This window comes from Lutra lutra, chromosome 9 (assembly GCF_902655055.1).
Source record: "Lutra lutra chromosome 9, mLutLut1.2, whole genome shotgun sequence".
NCBI classification, from domain to species: domain Eukaryota; kingdom Metazoa; phylum Chordata; class Mammalia; order Carnivora; family Mustelidae; genus Lutra; species Lutra lutra.
This window is the reverse complement of record NC_062286.1, coordinates 75,375,609-75,390,330: the sequence shown is the minus strand read 5'-3', so window position 1 is coordinate 75,390,330 and position 14,722 is coordinate 75,375,609. Positions and strand designations below refer to the sequence as shown.

The 14,722-nt window shown below is 47.0% G+C and overlaps 1 protein-coding gene across 1 annotated transcript in view; it reads left to right on the top strand.

Annotated features, from left to right (window-relative positions):
• The window catches only part of CNGA3 (cyclic nucleotide gated channel subunit alpha 3), a 45,475-nt gene extending 36,846 nt beyond the window's left edge, over positions 1-8,629 (top strand). Inside the window, exons 5-7 of the mRNA XM_047747185.1 lie at positions 1,138-1,245; positions 2,965-3,071; positions 6,034-8,629. Coding sequence (XP_047603141.1) covers positions 1,138-1,245; positions 2,965-3,071; positions 6,034-7,445 — 1,627 coding nt within the window. The 3' untranslated portion in view covers positions 7,446-8,629. The remainder of the gene's footprint in view (positions 1-1,137; positions 1,246-2,964; positions 3,072-6,033) is intronic.
• The last annotated feature ends 6,093 nt before the right edge of the window (positions 8,630-14,722 follow it).

The window sequence follows — 14,722 nt, the reverse complement described above, 5'->3', positions numbered from 1 at the left end:
AGGGGCTGCAGAGTTGGTCCCAGGTGGGGCTTGGGCTTCCTGACATGGTGTGAGGGGCCCACTCTGCAGGGAGAGTCCTGCCCCAGCTCTGAGCGCCCAGAGGGGGATTATAGGTGGAGAGGACTGTCTGCAGCCTTGGGTGAGCAATCAGGGGCTGTCCCTGTGAGCCTGCCCCTGTGCACTCCCACCCTACATTCTGTTCGTCTGTCTGTACAGTCGGGGTAAGCTGAGGCCTACTCCTGGGCACTAGGAAATTATATTCTCAAACTTCACTCCAAACCCAGCAGTGATGTGCATCAGGAACATTCCAAAGCCCTGTCAGTGAGCTGTTGATCTTGCACATGGTGAGGCAAGGGAAAGAAAGAAAGGCATCCCGAGGTCTCCCCTGGGGCATGGGAGCAGCCCTGCAATCCGGGGCCAGCTTGTAGGGCATACGGGATGGGGGACAGGCTCATGGACCCAAAGGAAAAGGAGAATCTCCAGTGCCACCTATAAACTCTAATCCTTAGAAAATCCTGAAAATAAAAACAGAAAGCACCCTAAACTATTGCTTCCTTCAGTGTTGGTCCATATAACCTAGAGGATTCCCAGATGAGTTGATTTTGACGGAGAGGCAGGATCCAAGCCCTTGACATGAGTCTTTAGATCACCTGCACAAATGCAGTTAGCTCCCAAATGCAATCCCGAGAGGAGCTATTTCGGAACCTCTGGACAGTGTCTAAATGCACATCTCTAGCCCTGGCCCTCAAAGGGTTCTGGGTAGGCCCTGGGAATCAGCATTTCCACAGAGCTCCCCCAAATGGTTCCAGCATTACCATGCTGTAATTGCTTCCCAACATCCTGAAGGACATGGGTGATACCGTGGGCACATGGGAGTGTCATCACCATCATTTCATTGTCAGCTGTGGCTTCCTGAGGAGCTGAGAGCTAGGCGGGAAGGACTTCCAGAGTCTGCCCTCTCCCAGCCTGTCCCCCCCATGCAGGGACACCCCATGTGACCCCCTGATACTGACAGGACGTGTCCCTTGAGTTTAGCCTGCAGTTGCCCTATGGTCTGTAAGCTAAACAAGATTTCTAAGACTGCCCAGTGCTGCGATCTTTCAACACACTGCGTTATTTGTGTGTTGGTGTTTCCAGAAACAAGAAGGACAGCATTGTGGTGGATCCCTCCAGCAACATGTACTACAACTGGTTGACTATCATTGCCCTGCCTGTCTTCTACAACTGGTGTCTGCTGGTGTGCAGGTAGGGGCAGTGGGCAGGGTCTCCACACTAGGAGGGGAGAAGGGTGGAGGGGCCAGGAAAGGTGAGGGCAGTCAGGCCTCAAGACAGAGCTCTGGGTCCCAGTCGGGGGGCTGGGTTTCCAGGCCCCATGCAGCCACCATTCAACTGTGTGCCCCCACTTCTAAAAGAGCACCGTCTTCAAGAGTTCTCTGAACCACTGGTGAGGACCTGTGCTGGCTATGGACAGCAAGGGTCCTGTCACCTTGGAATAGTCTTAATCCAACTGTAGGAGGAAGATGCAGGGTCGAGTAGCTACTCTTCTGAGGGGAAGTGGGTGGGGATTGGGCATTCCTGAGGAGCCAACAGGATGGGGGGTATTGGGGGCTATGCTCTTCTGAGGCCAAACAGGACCTTTGAGCATCCCTGAGCAAGCTGCAGGCCGGAGATACAGGGCAGGCCGCTGCTCTCCTTGGACAGGCAGGGCCTTTGGGGCATTTCTGAGAGAGTCTGTAGGAGAGAGATGTCGGGATCCCTTGTCTCTCCTCTGATGGGGTTGGTGGGAGTGTGTGCGGCCCGAGGAAGGCACAGGGCAAGAATGCAGGGACAAGAGCCATGCTTCCTAAGTGCTGGGCTTTGGAGCCTTCCTGTGCAAGCCCATGAGACAGGCGTGCGTGGGTGAGCAGCTGCCCTTCCACAGTGGCTGAGGCTTTGGGTGCTCTGGAAGTTGGGAGGAGGCTACTCTTCTGAGGGGGCAGGGGTTTGGCAAGGTTCTTGAGCAAGCAGTTGGAGGACAGAGGGGCAAGCCACTCTTCTTCCAGAAGTACACAGGAGACTTTGGGGCTTTTTCTAAGCGAGCTTCAGGGCAGGACAAGGGGTAAGTGACTACTCTCTGAGAGTAAGTGACAGGGTTCAGAACGAAGATGCAGGACAAGGATGTAGGTTGAGCTGCTGCTCTTTGGGGGGTGGATGGGGAGGTGCGGGCAAGGCAGGGGGACTCTGGGGGCAATCCTGAGCAAGTTGGCAAGATAGACAGCAGCTGCTCCTATGGGGCTGGGGAGAAGACAAGCTACTGTCTGAGTGTAAGTGGGGGCTTTCAGGATTCTCTGAGCAAGGTGGGGGGATCTCCTGCTCTTCTGAGGGGAAGTGTGGGTGTGAGAAGGGGGAGAACTTGGGGCAGCTCCTATGTGGGTGAGCTGCTCCTGTGTGAGCAGGGGGTCCTGGAGAAGCTGCAATTCTGAGGCAGCAGGGGGCTCGGGTTGCTGATGGAGCTGCAGGGTGGGGACACAGGCACCAGCTGCTGCTTTTTTGAGGTGAAGAGCGTATTTGAGGGGTACTCTTTGTGTGAGAAATAGTAAGCATACGGACCTAGAAAGCAGAAAATATTTACTGGCTTGTTCAGCTGTGAATTTCTGAGAAATTCCTCTAGTTTGTTGGCATCTGACCCCAGAGGGGGCAGGTGCTCCGTCTCTGCCCCCATCAGCAACTCCATCAGTGAGGTCTGGAAGAACTGCCCACTCCTGGGATCCCAGAGCTCACTGTCGAGAGGCCACAGGGCTCTCTCTTTGGGACAGCAAGCTGCTCAGAGCTGCGTCTCCTCATCAGAGCCTGGGATGGTAACGCTAGGGAACAAACCCTGCCAGCAGGGGTGATACCAGGCTGAACACTGCCGTGCTCAGCCCAGAGCTGGTGCCTCCTTGGGACTGGCCCGGGACACGCGCACTCCTTCCCTCACTTGCCTAGGGCCTGTTTCGACGAGCTGCAGTCCGAGCACGTGATCTTGTGGCTGGTCCTGGACTACTCGTCCGATGTCCTCTATGGCATGGATATGCTGGTGCGAGCCCGGACAGGTGAGTGGGGCCAGGCCCAGGGACTTCCCTGGGATCTAGGCCACAGACCCACCTCATGCCTCAGGAGGGGGACCGTGGGGACTGGTGACAGGTTCAGGAGATCCAGAGTGGTAGGCATTACCTCCCCATGTCCATGAGAGCCCAGGCGGGTCTAGGGAAGCCCCAACAGTGAGGGCGTGGTACTGCCTTATGGTTCCCTCTACAGTGGCCTTTTAGCAGAGGTCAGGATACCGGGGTTCTGGTCCCTGCTGTCCCAACGACCTGTGGGACCTTGAGCAAATCAAGTTGTCTCTCTGGGCCTCATTTGTATCACCTGTGAAATAAGAAGGCCAAACTGTCATCTGTCAAAGGACCCCTCTGGCAGCGACAGTTTAGTATGGCAGGAAAAAGGAGAAAGAGCTCCCTCAATCTTGGAGCTCCTTTCCCTGGACAGCTGGAGGATCCAGGACAGGTTACAACGTGGTTTTAGATGTATGGAGGCATAAAATCAGAAGCAGGGCCCAGGTGCATGATGACTTCCCTCAGATCACCTCTGGTTGCAAGTGGCGGCTAAATTAACCCCCCATGTCTGAGGGTCCAAGCTATGTATCCTTGGGGCACCTTTTTCTAATCTGCACAAAGACTTCCTATCAGTCGGCAAGGGCCTAGCTTGTCACTTTTAAGCTTTTTGAGCTGAAAACCATGCCATAGCTGTCGCTGTAAAGAACAGTACCACATCACAGCAGCAAGCCTCCATGTGGCTTCCCGGCGTAGAAAGCATTTCAAGCACCTCTTGGTTCCTCACGAGATCTTCTGCATGAGACAGGAAGCACAGGCATGATTATCTCCATCTTCAGAAACTGAGGCCCAGAGACGCTGAGTGACTGGTCCAAAGTCTGCAGTCACTACCCGGCAGGAGCACACCAGCAACCCCTGCTTCCACTCAGTGTCCAGCATCATAAGTTAGAAGACCTCTGGAGCGCCTGGGCAGCTCAGTCGGTTAAGCATCTGACTCTTGATTTCGGCTCAGGTCATGGTGTGGTCTCAGGGTTCTGCATTGGGCTCCTTGCTCTGCCTGCCGCTCCCCCTGCTTGTGTGTGCTCTCCCTCTCTTAAACAAATAAATAAGTCTTTAAGAAAAAAAAAGAAGAAGAAGAAGACCTCAAGTATGCAGCTTGAAGGTTGCATGAGTAACTTAGTCCCGGTGTTCTGCCACTTTGTGGTGACGTAAGCCTACTGAGACATGAGAGCTCCACGGGGGACCCGACTCATGGAGCCAGCTATCCCTGTTTCAACCAAGCTTCAGTGGGAGAAGTTACCCCCACTTAGACAGGGATCCCACCCTTTCTGTGCTTGGGTGCTATCGCTGGCAATCTAAGATTCAGCAGGAAGCCTTGTGGGGAAGACAGTTAGGCACAGAAACCAAGTGGCCAAAAAAGAGAAAAGAGAAAAAAGTCTTCAGAATTGAGAGAGGATGTTATTAAGGAAATAGGGAGAAGCCCCATGGCATAGGAGTGCCGTGGAATGATCTAGGCACTCAATAAACACAAAAATAACCAAAGAATGAAATAGGGAATTGGGGCCTGGGAGGCAGGGTGTCCCTACCATATGATCACAAACTTGATGTTTGCTTTTCACAAAAAGGGCAGTCCGGCCTCCGTCTAGCCCTCAAAGTGTGGCCCTGGATCAGCAGCAGCATCATCCAGACCTTGTTAGAAGTAGACCCCAGACCTATGGAACCAACGGTGGGGACAGCCTGGACTCTGGGTTTCACAGAACCCTCAGTATGAGTCTGATGCTTACCAAAATCTAAAGGACATTCTTCATATCTCTACTTTTGTGCATGTTTGAAAGAAAAGAAAAAGAAGAATGAAAGTCTCAGTCTACTTGACTGAGTTTAGCAGTAATAACACCTCCTGAGTCTTCCACGCCCAGCTCAGCTCCAGACCAGACCAGTCTGAATGCTGCAAAGGTTTTCAGAGCCCTTGGGATGGCAGTAAGGTGCAGCCCCAAAGGAGGGTTACTGCTTCCGTAGGCAATGTTTTTAAAAGGGAGGTCATGCCCCATCAGTGGCTGGTGAAATCAGTTTGAAGGGCCATGTGCTTCTACAATTTTTATCATTAATATTTTCAAACAAATATGAAGTCGGAGACAGTAGTATTATATAAATCCCCATGTACCTTCACCCAGCTTCAGCAGTTACCAACATTTTGCTAATGTTTCATCTCTCCCTGCCCAAGCCCTTTTCTTGGTTGGAGTAGTTTAAAGCCAATCTCAGACGGCGACCACTTTAATATGTATCTCTAACTTTAAAGGATGCATTTTAAAAATATAATGTCCAGGGTCTCCTGGCTGGCTCACTCAGAAGAACGTGAGGCTCTTGATCTTGGAGTCATGGGTTTAAGCCCCACGTTGGGTGTAGAGATTATGTAAACAAATGTAAATATATATATTTAACACATCCATTTATCTTTTAAAAATTTAATAACCATTCCTTGGTATCTTCGAACAGCAGTCCCCATTCACATTTACCCAATTAATCTACATTTTTAATTGAATAAGACAGGTTGGAACATCCTAGATGAGAAAATATCAGAGTGCATTTTTTTTAAAGATTTTATTTATTTATTTGACAGAGAGAGATCACAAGTAGACAGAAAGGCAGGCAGAGAGAGAGAGAGAGAGAGGGAAGCAGGCTCCCTGCTGAGCAGAGAGCCCGATGCGGGACTCAATCCCAGGACCCTGAGATCATGACCTGAGCCGAAGGCAGCGGCTTAACCCACTGAGCCACCCAGGCGCCCAAAACCAGAGTGCATTTTCATAGTAAGAGGTAAATGTGGCTTTTGAAATTGTTTCTGTCATGTATGTATAACTACGTCTTCTTTAGTTACAGTGTAAAATATTTTTCTGTGGGCCACGGTCACACACACACATACAAAAGGCAGCCACTTTAATGCCCAAGTGACCTCCATCTTTTTCTTCAGGCTTCCTTGAACAAGGCTTGATGGTCAAGGATGCCCTGAGACTGTGGAAGCATTACACAAAGACTGTGCACTTCAAACTGGACATATTATCCCTAGTCCCCACAGACCTGGCTTATTTTAAGTTGGGCATAAACTACCCAGAACTGAGGTTCAACCGCCTCCTGAAGTTTGCCCGGCTCTTTGAGTTCTTCGACCGCACAGAGACAAGGACCAACTACCCCAATTTGTTCAGGATTGGGAACTTGGTCTTGTACATCCTCGTCATCATCCATTGGAACGCCTGCATCTACTTTGCCATTTCCAAGTTCATTGGTTTTGGGACAGATTCCTGGGTCTATCCAAACGTCTCAAACCCAGAGTATGGACGCCTCTCCAGGAAGTACATTTATAGTCTCTATTGGTCCACCTTGACCCTGACCACCATCGGGGAGACCCCACCCCCTGTGAAAGACGAGGAGTATCTGTTTGTGGTCATAGACTTCCTAGTGGGCGTCCTGATTTTTGCCACCATTGTTGGCAACGTGGGCTCCATGATCTCGAACATGAATGCTTCACGGGCTGAGTTCCAGGCCAAGATTGACTCTATCAAGCAGTACATGCAATTCCGCAAGGTGACCAAGGACTTGGAGACTCGGGTGATCCGGTGGTTTGACTACCTGTGGGCCAACAAGAAGACAGTGGATGAGAAGGAGGTACTCAAGAGTCTCCCAGACAAACTGAAGGCCGAGATTGCCATCAACGTGCACCTGGACACTCTGAAGAAGGTCCGCATCTTCCAAGACTGTGAGGCAGGGCTGCTGGTAGAACTGGTGCTCAAGCTGCGGCCTGCAGTGTTCAGCCCAGGGGATTACATCTGCAAGAAGGGGGACATCGGGAGGGAGATGTACATCATCAAGGAGGGCAAGCTGGCTGTGGTGGCTGATGACGGGATCACCCAGTTCGTGGTCCTCAGTGATGGGAGTTACTTTGGGGAGATCAGCATCTTGAACATCAAGGGGAGCAAGTCAGGGAACCGCAGGACAGCCAATATCAGGAGCATCGGCTACTCGGACCTATTCTGCCTTTCCAAGGATGATCTGATGGAGGCTCTCACCGAATACCCAGAGGCCAAGAAGGCCCTGGAGGAGAAGGGACGGCAGATCCTGATGAAGGACAACCTGATTGATGAGGACGTGGCCAGGGCCGGGGCAGACCCCAAGGATATTGAGGAGAAGGTGGAGCACCTGGAGTCCTCCCTAGACACCCTGCAGACCAGGTTTGCACGGCTCCTGGCCGAGTACAACGCCACTCAGATGAAAGTGAAGCAACGTCTCAGTCACCTGGAAAGCCAGGTGAAGATCGGCACGAGTGACCCTCTGGCTGACTGGGCCACTCCTGGGGAGGCTGAGAAAACAGAGACCAAACAACAGTGAAAGGCAGAGGTCCATGTCCTGCTTCCCAGAGTCCGCCATTGGCGTGATGCCCTGTGGCTACGGCTGAATGGCCCAGGACTCGGCAAGGCTGCATTTCAGTTCTCCCTCCCCTTTGCAAGCCATGTGGGACTGCAGGAGAGCTTCGGTTTCCTCATTTAGGAAGGAGGGGAGCTCATCATGTTGGCCCCAGTTATGCAGCAGGTTATTGTGATATCCCCATTGAACACTGCATGGGGCAGGGCTTCGTACAGTATGAGATGTTCCCCAAGCCACGCATACAAAAGTGTGGGCACAAAACACTTATTTTTTTAATCCATGGGGAATTTTTAGACTTTTGAACTTTATTTTCCTGTAAATGGAAGATTATTTAGTCATCCACCCCCTGGCACACCCCATGCCACCACCTTCCGATAAGGGAGATGTAACAGAAGCTAGAAGTGCAATGTGTGATCTCAGATTCAACCTTACACAAGACAGTTTGGGGCATGTTTCTGAATCTGGTTTCTCCTTGTGTGCTCTTTGGGATTCTAGAAATCCTGGCCTTTGGTTGTACTGTGATAAGCACAAGGGATGAAGCCAAGTTGGCCCATTTGGGGTCACTTCAAGGCTTGGAAGCAAATGCAAACTCCCTGACTTTCAGCCCCCAAGAACATCTCGATGAGGGAAAGAAACATCTTCTAACTCACCAAAGGGGTTTGAAGACAGCCTCTCCTGTCGTTCCTGAGTCAGGAACAGGGGCAGCCTGTTCTGGCTTGAAGGGGAGAGTTATGTTTGGGGGAGAGACTTTCAGGTTGGAGGTCGGGATAGAGTCCTGACTCAAGCAAAGCTGACAACTAGAACTTTTAGAAGGTCAGACATTTAGGCCGTATCTTTGCAAACTGCCCCTCCACTCAAGGAGGAAACCTCACCCTCCCTTGGAATTATATCCAGTGGCAAACTTCTCATCTAAGCGAAAGTGTGCTCAGTACAGGACATAGCTTTTTTCTTTTTTTAATCCAGTAAATAGAATTCCATTACCATTGTATAAAATATTACTATATTTGGGTTCTATGATTGTGAATTATAACCTTAGGGGTCCTTCCTTCACTTAAATACACATTGTAAGTTACCCAAGGTGAGTTATTCTTCTCATGCAGAGAAGCCATATGCACAGGTTCCCTTCCCTTTTCTCTTTCTCCTTCCTTCCCTCCTCCCTTCCTCCTTCCCTCATTGCTTCCTTCCTTCCCTTCCTCCTTTCTTCCTTCCCTCCTTCCATCTTTCCTTCCTTCTTTCCCTTCTTCCATCATTCTTCCCCTCCCTCCCATCTTTCTTCCTTTCTTTCCTCCCTCCTTCCCTCCCTCCTTTCTTCCTTCCCTTCCCTCCCTCCTTCTCTTCCTTCACTTCCCTCCTTCCTCCCTCCCTTCCTTCCTCCCTCCCTTCCTTCCTTCCTTCCTTTGCTCCCCTTCTCCCTCCCTCCCTTTCTTCGTTCACTTCCCTCCCCCTCCTTCCTTCCTTCCTTCCTTCCTTTCTTCCTTCCTTCCTTCCTCACTCCCTTCTTTCTCTTCTCTTCATCTTCTCTTCTCTTCTGACTTCCCCTCTTCTTCCTCTTCCTCTTTCTTTTCAGAAAAAAATGCCCCATTTTGCTTCAGAGACTTGGAAGTCTCTGTGGTCTGAAGTTATAATCCATACACTACACAACTGGGCTCTAATGTAGTTCATACAAAAGGTGCTGCATTTTCAAGTATGTATTTTGGATTCAAATGGGTCTCTTCTGGTTTTTATTATGGATCATTTAAACCATTTTAACTTTCTAAAATGAATTTAAAAGGACTATTAAAGGAAGATAAGATCCAAGCTCATATCATCAGCAAACTGTAACTAGCAATGTATACTCAAAATGCATATATTTTAAAAGCCTTAACTATTAATTATGCCTATGTTTATATTTGCACAGGAAAAATAGAGACCTGGATTTAAAAAAAATTAAATGACTCCTGCTTCATATTTTGTCAAAGGGGAGATTCAGTTCTGGGATCTGTGTCTAAGGCAGTGAGCCTGCCTTCCCAAGTATAAAAGTGGAGAATAGGGCAAGGCGCTATCCCCCACGTGAGGGGATATGCACAGCCAGAAGCAGGTGAGGAAAAGCAACCAAAGCTGCCACATTTGTCAGAGCAAGTAAGTCAAACTATTTAAATATGTAAGAAGTGGGTCTCAGGCAGGATGCTAAATGTCCCAGTATCATTGCCCCCAGTTGCCATGGGGGTGTTCAGGCGGTTGGAAAATCATGAGTGGATAGGAAGCTGGAGGCAGACTAGCAAGCACGTCTCCAGAATCTTCCACTGCTCGTGCTGAAGGAGTTTGGGTGGTAAGTTAGAATGTGGGCTTTGGGGAGTCAGGCCTGAGCATGTTCAAGTCCCACCACTGCTACTTGGGCAAATTACTCTTCTTCTCTGGGCCTCACTTTCCTCCCTGAGAAATGGGAATGATCCTGCCCACCTCCCTTCATGGGAATGATACTGTGAGTAAATTTTCAAACAGCACAGTATAATGGGAATGACCTGTGATACCCCTTGGGTGCAGAAAACCTCAAATTTTCTCCTTGAGGGATAAATGAATATGGTTTCATCTAGTTAGTCTCCTCTAGATGCCAAGATTGCTGGGAGATTGGGTCCCTGGCTGTTTTCAGGACTCGTATTCACTGTCTTGGAACCTGAGACAAGGTTTGCATTCTCGCAGCCACTGAAGCTGCCCACAGGAGGCCGTCCCTCCCACCGCACCGGGTTTAGCCACAGAGAGCCATGCTTGGAGACAATGAGACAGCTTCTCTTTGTGCCTTTTGTGGGAGTCTGAGCTCATGGAAGTGTGTGTGTCTGTGTGTGTCTTTGTGTGTATCAAGAAAGAAAGTCCCTGAGACAGGAAGGGAAGAAAATATTGGTGAGCACCTCTCCAGGTGTGGAAGGATGCAGGGTTCCTGGCAGAACCCCAGGGAGGTGGGAGGTGGCAGGACCTCAGAAGAGGAGACTGGACTTTGGCTCTGGGAAACCCAGGCTGGCAAAGATCCCAGTGTCTCAATCTTGGGAAGTCCCAAAGCTGACAGACAGCAAAGAAAGACACAGAGCTGGACAAATGGTATCTTGTCAGTAATCAGTATGAGAAGGGTCTGAAAATATTTGTAACTTGGTTGATTCCTCAAGAGAGATGTGTGCTCCATTCCCCTGGACCACTGGCCCTCTGATATATGATGCTACCAACCATCAAAGTTAAACAGGGCCAGGCATCTGTTATAGCTTTATCAGGAAAACTCTGGTCCATCTCAGACCCTTCTTCTAGGATGTTATGAAATAGAAGCCAAGACAGTTCCCTCTTGGTCTTGGGGCCATTAGTAATACCCTGAGGAAGGGAAGGTGAAATGAAAGCTGTAATGAACAAAATGGAAAATAAAAATGCTTCTTTGAAGTGCAGGTCATGAATTTTGTCTAGTAAAGTTGAAGATTCTCTTACCTATGACCTAATAACCCTAATTCTGGATCCTTATTATAGGAAAATTTTTCAGATGTATGTATCCAGAAGCATGTACAAATATTTATTGCAGCATTGCTTTTAATAGAAAAAAGGAAATAACCTACAGATCAGAATCTAAGAACAAATTAGGAAAATGTATAATATGTTAGGTGTTTAACCAAAAAGAATTTAATAGAGGGAATTAATCGAATGGATGTCAGAGGGCTGAGAGAGTAGAAAGGGAGTGCTGAAGTTATCCAAAGAGAATAACTCCAGAAAGCAGCTGTTACCCTTAGGGCTGGGAGAGCAAAGGAGAAGGGGTGCTCAGAGGAGAGCCCCTCAGAGCTATAACTCAGACTTCTGAAGGTGGGGAACTGCTGGCCCTTACTGGTAATGTAGGAACTCAGAGGAGTTTGGAAAAGGTAGGACCTTGGATATTATCTGAAAAGGTGCATTGTGTGGTGAGACTGGCCCTGGGGAGTCTCAAGAGAAGTTGCCAAAGGAGGCTGGATCCAAGGGCCACCGCCAGGACAATCTGATGCTGTTCCAGCCATATAACCAGGACGGGCCAGCAAACAGGAAAAAGAAAGTCCGTTCTCCCCGCCCCCTTTCCTTCCAGTCATCCTCCAGGGTTGCCTAGTAGAGTCCTAGGAAAGGGAAGACAGAGAAGAAGGAGGACGTAGACTTCACTGACAGCATGTCTGTCGCAGACTGGAGATCCTACCTCAGATATACATATGCAGTGAAGTCTGAAAAGCCTACCGTCAACGTTTTTTTTCTGTGGCCTGAAGCTTTTTCCTTCGGAGAATGCAGAAAACCCTGAGAAACGGCAGCATGGGAACAAGGGAAAGGATCATTCCTCAGGCATCTCCTGTGTGAGGGCATTGCTCTTCCTGCTCAAGTATGGATTAGTTCAGTTAATAATCGCTCCTGTTGGGGGAAACTTCTTAGACTTTTATTCTTTAAATATAATCAACATCATTCTTTAATTGGTTTTTTTAAATGTACACCTGCTCGGTGCAAAGCAGAGTTTAAGAATGGCTTTTCTGGGGCGCCTGGGTAACTCAGTCGGTTAAGCATCTGACTCTTGATTTCAACTTGGGTCATGATCTCAGGATCGTGAGATCGAGCCCTGTGTGGGGCTCCCTACTCAGCACAGAGTCTGCTTGTCCCTCTCCCTTTGCTCTCCCTCCTGCTCTCTCTGTCTTTCAAATAAATAAATAAAATCTTTATAAAAGTAAAAGTATCGCTTTCCTAAAACTCATCTGTTAGAATGGCTAAATATAAGAAACTGGTAATGCCAAATTTTGTCAAGGTTGCAAAGTGCCAAGAATTCTCATTCATTGTCTGGTACATATGCAAAATGGTACAGCTTTGGACAACAAGTTGATATATTTTATAAGGTTAAAAATACACTTAACATATGATTACTACTGAGCCGGTGGGTATATGATTCTATGCATCTGTCCAAACTTGGAACCGTACACCACAAAGAATGACCTTTAATGTATGCAAATTTTAAAATGTCAGCCAGGATGTGGGACGATCCCAGGATGGAAGGACGACTGTGACAGTTGAATTTAGCTGCATTAAAAAATATGACACAATCTCACTAAAAGATTTAGGGTAAAATGATGACCTAAGTGATTTTTGGTCAGGGTAAGTCCTCCAACTTTGTTAATCCTTTTCAAGATTGTTTTGGCTTTGACCCAAAATTGTTTGGGTCCCTTCCATTTTCATAAAAGTTTTAGATTGGCTTGTCCATTTCTGCAAAGAAGGTAGCAGGATTGCTTTAGATTATAGATCCATTGGGGAGATACCGCCATTTTATAACTTAGTTTTCTGACCCATAAATACCAGATGTCTTTCCATTTACTTAGGTTTTCTTTATTTCTTTGAACACTGTTTTGGATTTTCAGCATAAAGTCTTGGAAGTCTTCTGTTAAATATATTCCAAAGTGTTTTATTCCTTTTGATTCAATATGAAATTGCGTTGTTTTCTTAATTTCACGTTCAGATTGTTCATTGCTAGTTTATTTAAAAAAAAAACAAAACTACTGGTCTTATATCCCACATCCTTGATGATCTGGTTTACTCTAAATCTTTTAAATGGATTTCTTAAGCTTTTCTATATATAAGATCATGTTATCTGCAAATAGAGATGGTTTCACTTTTCCTTGTCAGTGTGAATGCCTTTATTTTTTTTTCCTTGCTTTCTTGCTCTAGCTAGCATCTCCAATAAAATGTTGCATGTATATGGTAGGAGACATCCTTGTCTTCTTGTTCCTGGTCTAGGAGCAGAGCGCAAATACAATGTCAGCTGTGGGTTTTCGAAAGTGCTCTTTGTCAGCCTGAGGAAACTCTCTTCTATACCTTGTTTGTTGAGTTTTGGGTGTTGAATTGGGTCAACTGACTTTTCTGCCTCTAATACATAATCATGTGCGGTTTTTTTTTGTCTTTTATTAATATACTATTACCTACACTGTTTTTTAGACGTTAAACTAACCTTTTATTCCTGGGATAAATCCCACTTGGTCACAGTTTATAACCTTTTCCATATGTTACTAGACTCAGTGTGCTAGAGTATTTTTTGGAGGATTTTTAAAATCTACATTCATAAGAGATATTGGGCTGTAGTTTTTATTGTTATTCTGATATCTATGACTGGTTTTGGTTTTAGCAATACCGGCTTCATAGAAAGAATTTGGAAGTTTCTTCTCCTCTTCTAACTTCAGTAAGAGTTTGTAAAGGAGTCTTTAGATATAGTTAAAATTCCTTAGTGGAGACATCTGGGTCTGAGGATTTTTTTTTAATTAAATTAAAGTAAATGTTTTTAATTTGAATTCCATTAGCCAAGGTATATAGTGTATCACTGGTTTTTGATAGAATGTTTAATGATTCATTAGTTCAGTATAATATCCAGTGCTCATTCATATCATGTGCCCTCTTTAAAGCCCATTATCCAGTTGCCCCATCCCCCACCTACCTCACTTTCTACACCCCTCAGTTTGTTTCTGGGAGTCTCATATGGTTTGTCTCCCTCCTTGATTTCTTCCCATTCAGTTTCCCCCACCCACCCCTATTGTCCTCTGCACTATTCCTTATATTCCATGTATGAGTGAAACCATATGATAATTGTGTTTCTCTGATTGACTTATTTCACTCAGCGTAATTCCCTCCAGTTCCATCCATGTTGATGTAAATGACAGATATTCAGCCTTATAACTCAGCCATCAGAAAGGATTCTTTTTTTTGATAGAATGTTTTAAAGTTACTAATTCTCCTTCTTCTTCTTCCTCTTTCTCTTCTCCCCCTTCTCCTTGTTCTCCTCCTCTCTCTCCTCCCCCCACTCTTCTTCCTCCTCCTCTTCCTCCTCTACCTCCTCCTCCTCCGTTATAGGTCTATGCAGATTTTCTATTTCTTTAGGGTTTGTTTCATTTGTTTGTTTGTTTTCCAGGAATTTCTCCATATCGCCCAAGTTATGTAGTTTGTTTAAATAAAGTTGTTCAGAGTTTCCTTTGTAATCCTTATTATTTATGTAAGGTCAGAAATGAGGTCTCCTTTCTCATTCATAATTTTATTTTATTTTAAGATTTTATTTATTTGTTTGAGAGAGAAAGAGAGAGACAGAGTGAGAGATCGGGGGGAAGGGCAGAGGCAAAGGGAGAAGCAGACTGATCCCAGGACACTGAAATCATGACCTGAGCCAAAGGCAGATGTTTAACTGGCCGAACCACCCAGGAACCCCTCTCATTCCCGTTTTAGTAATTTTAATCTTCTCTCTCCCCTTTTCTTGG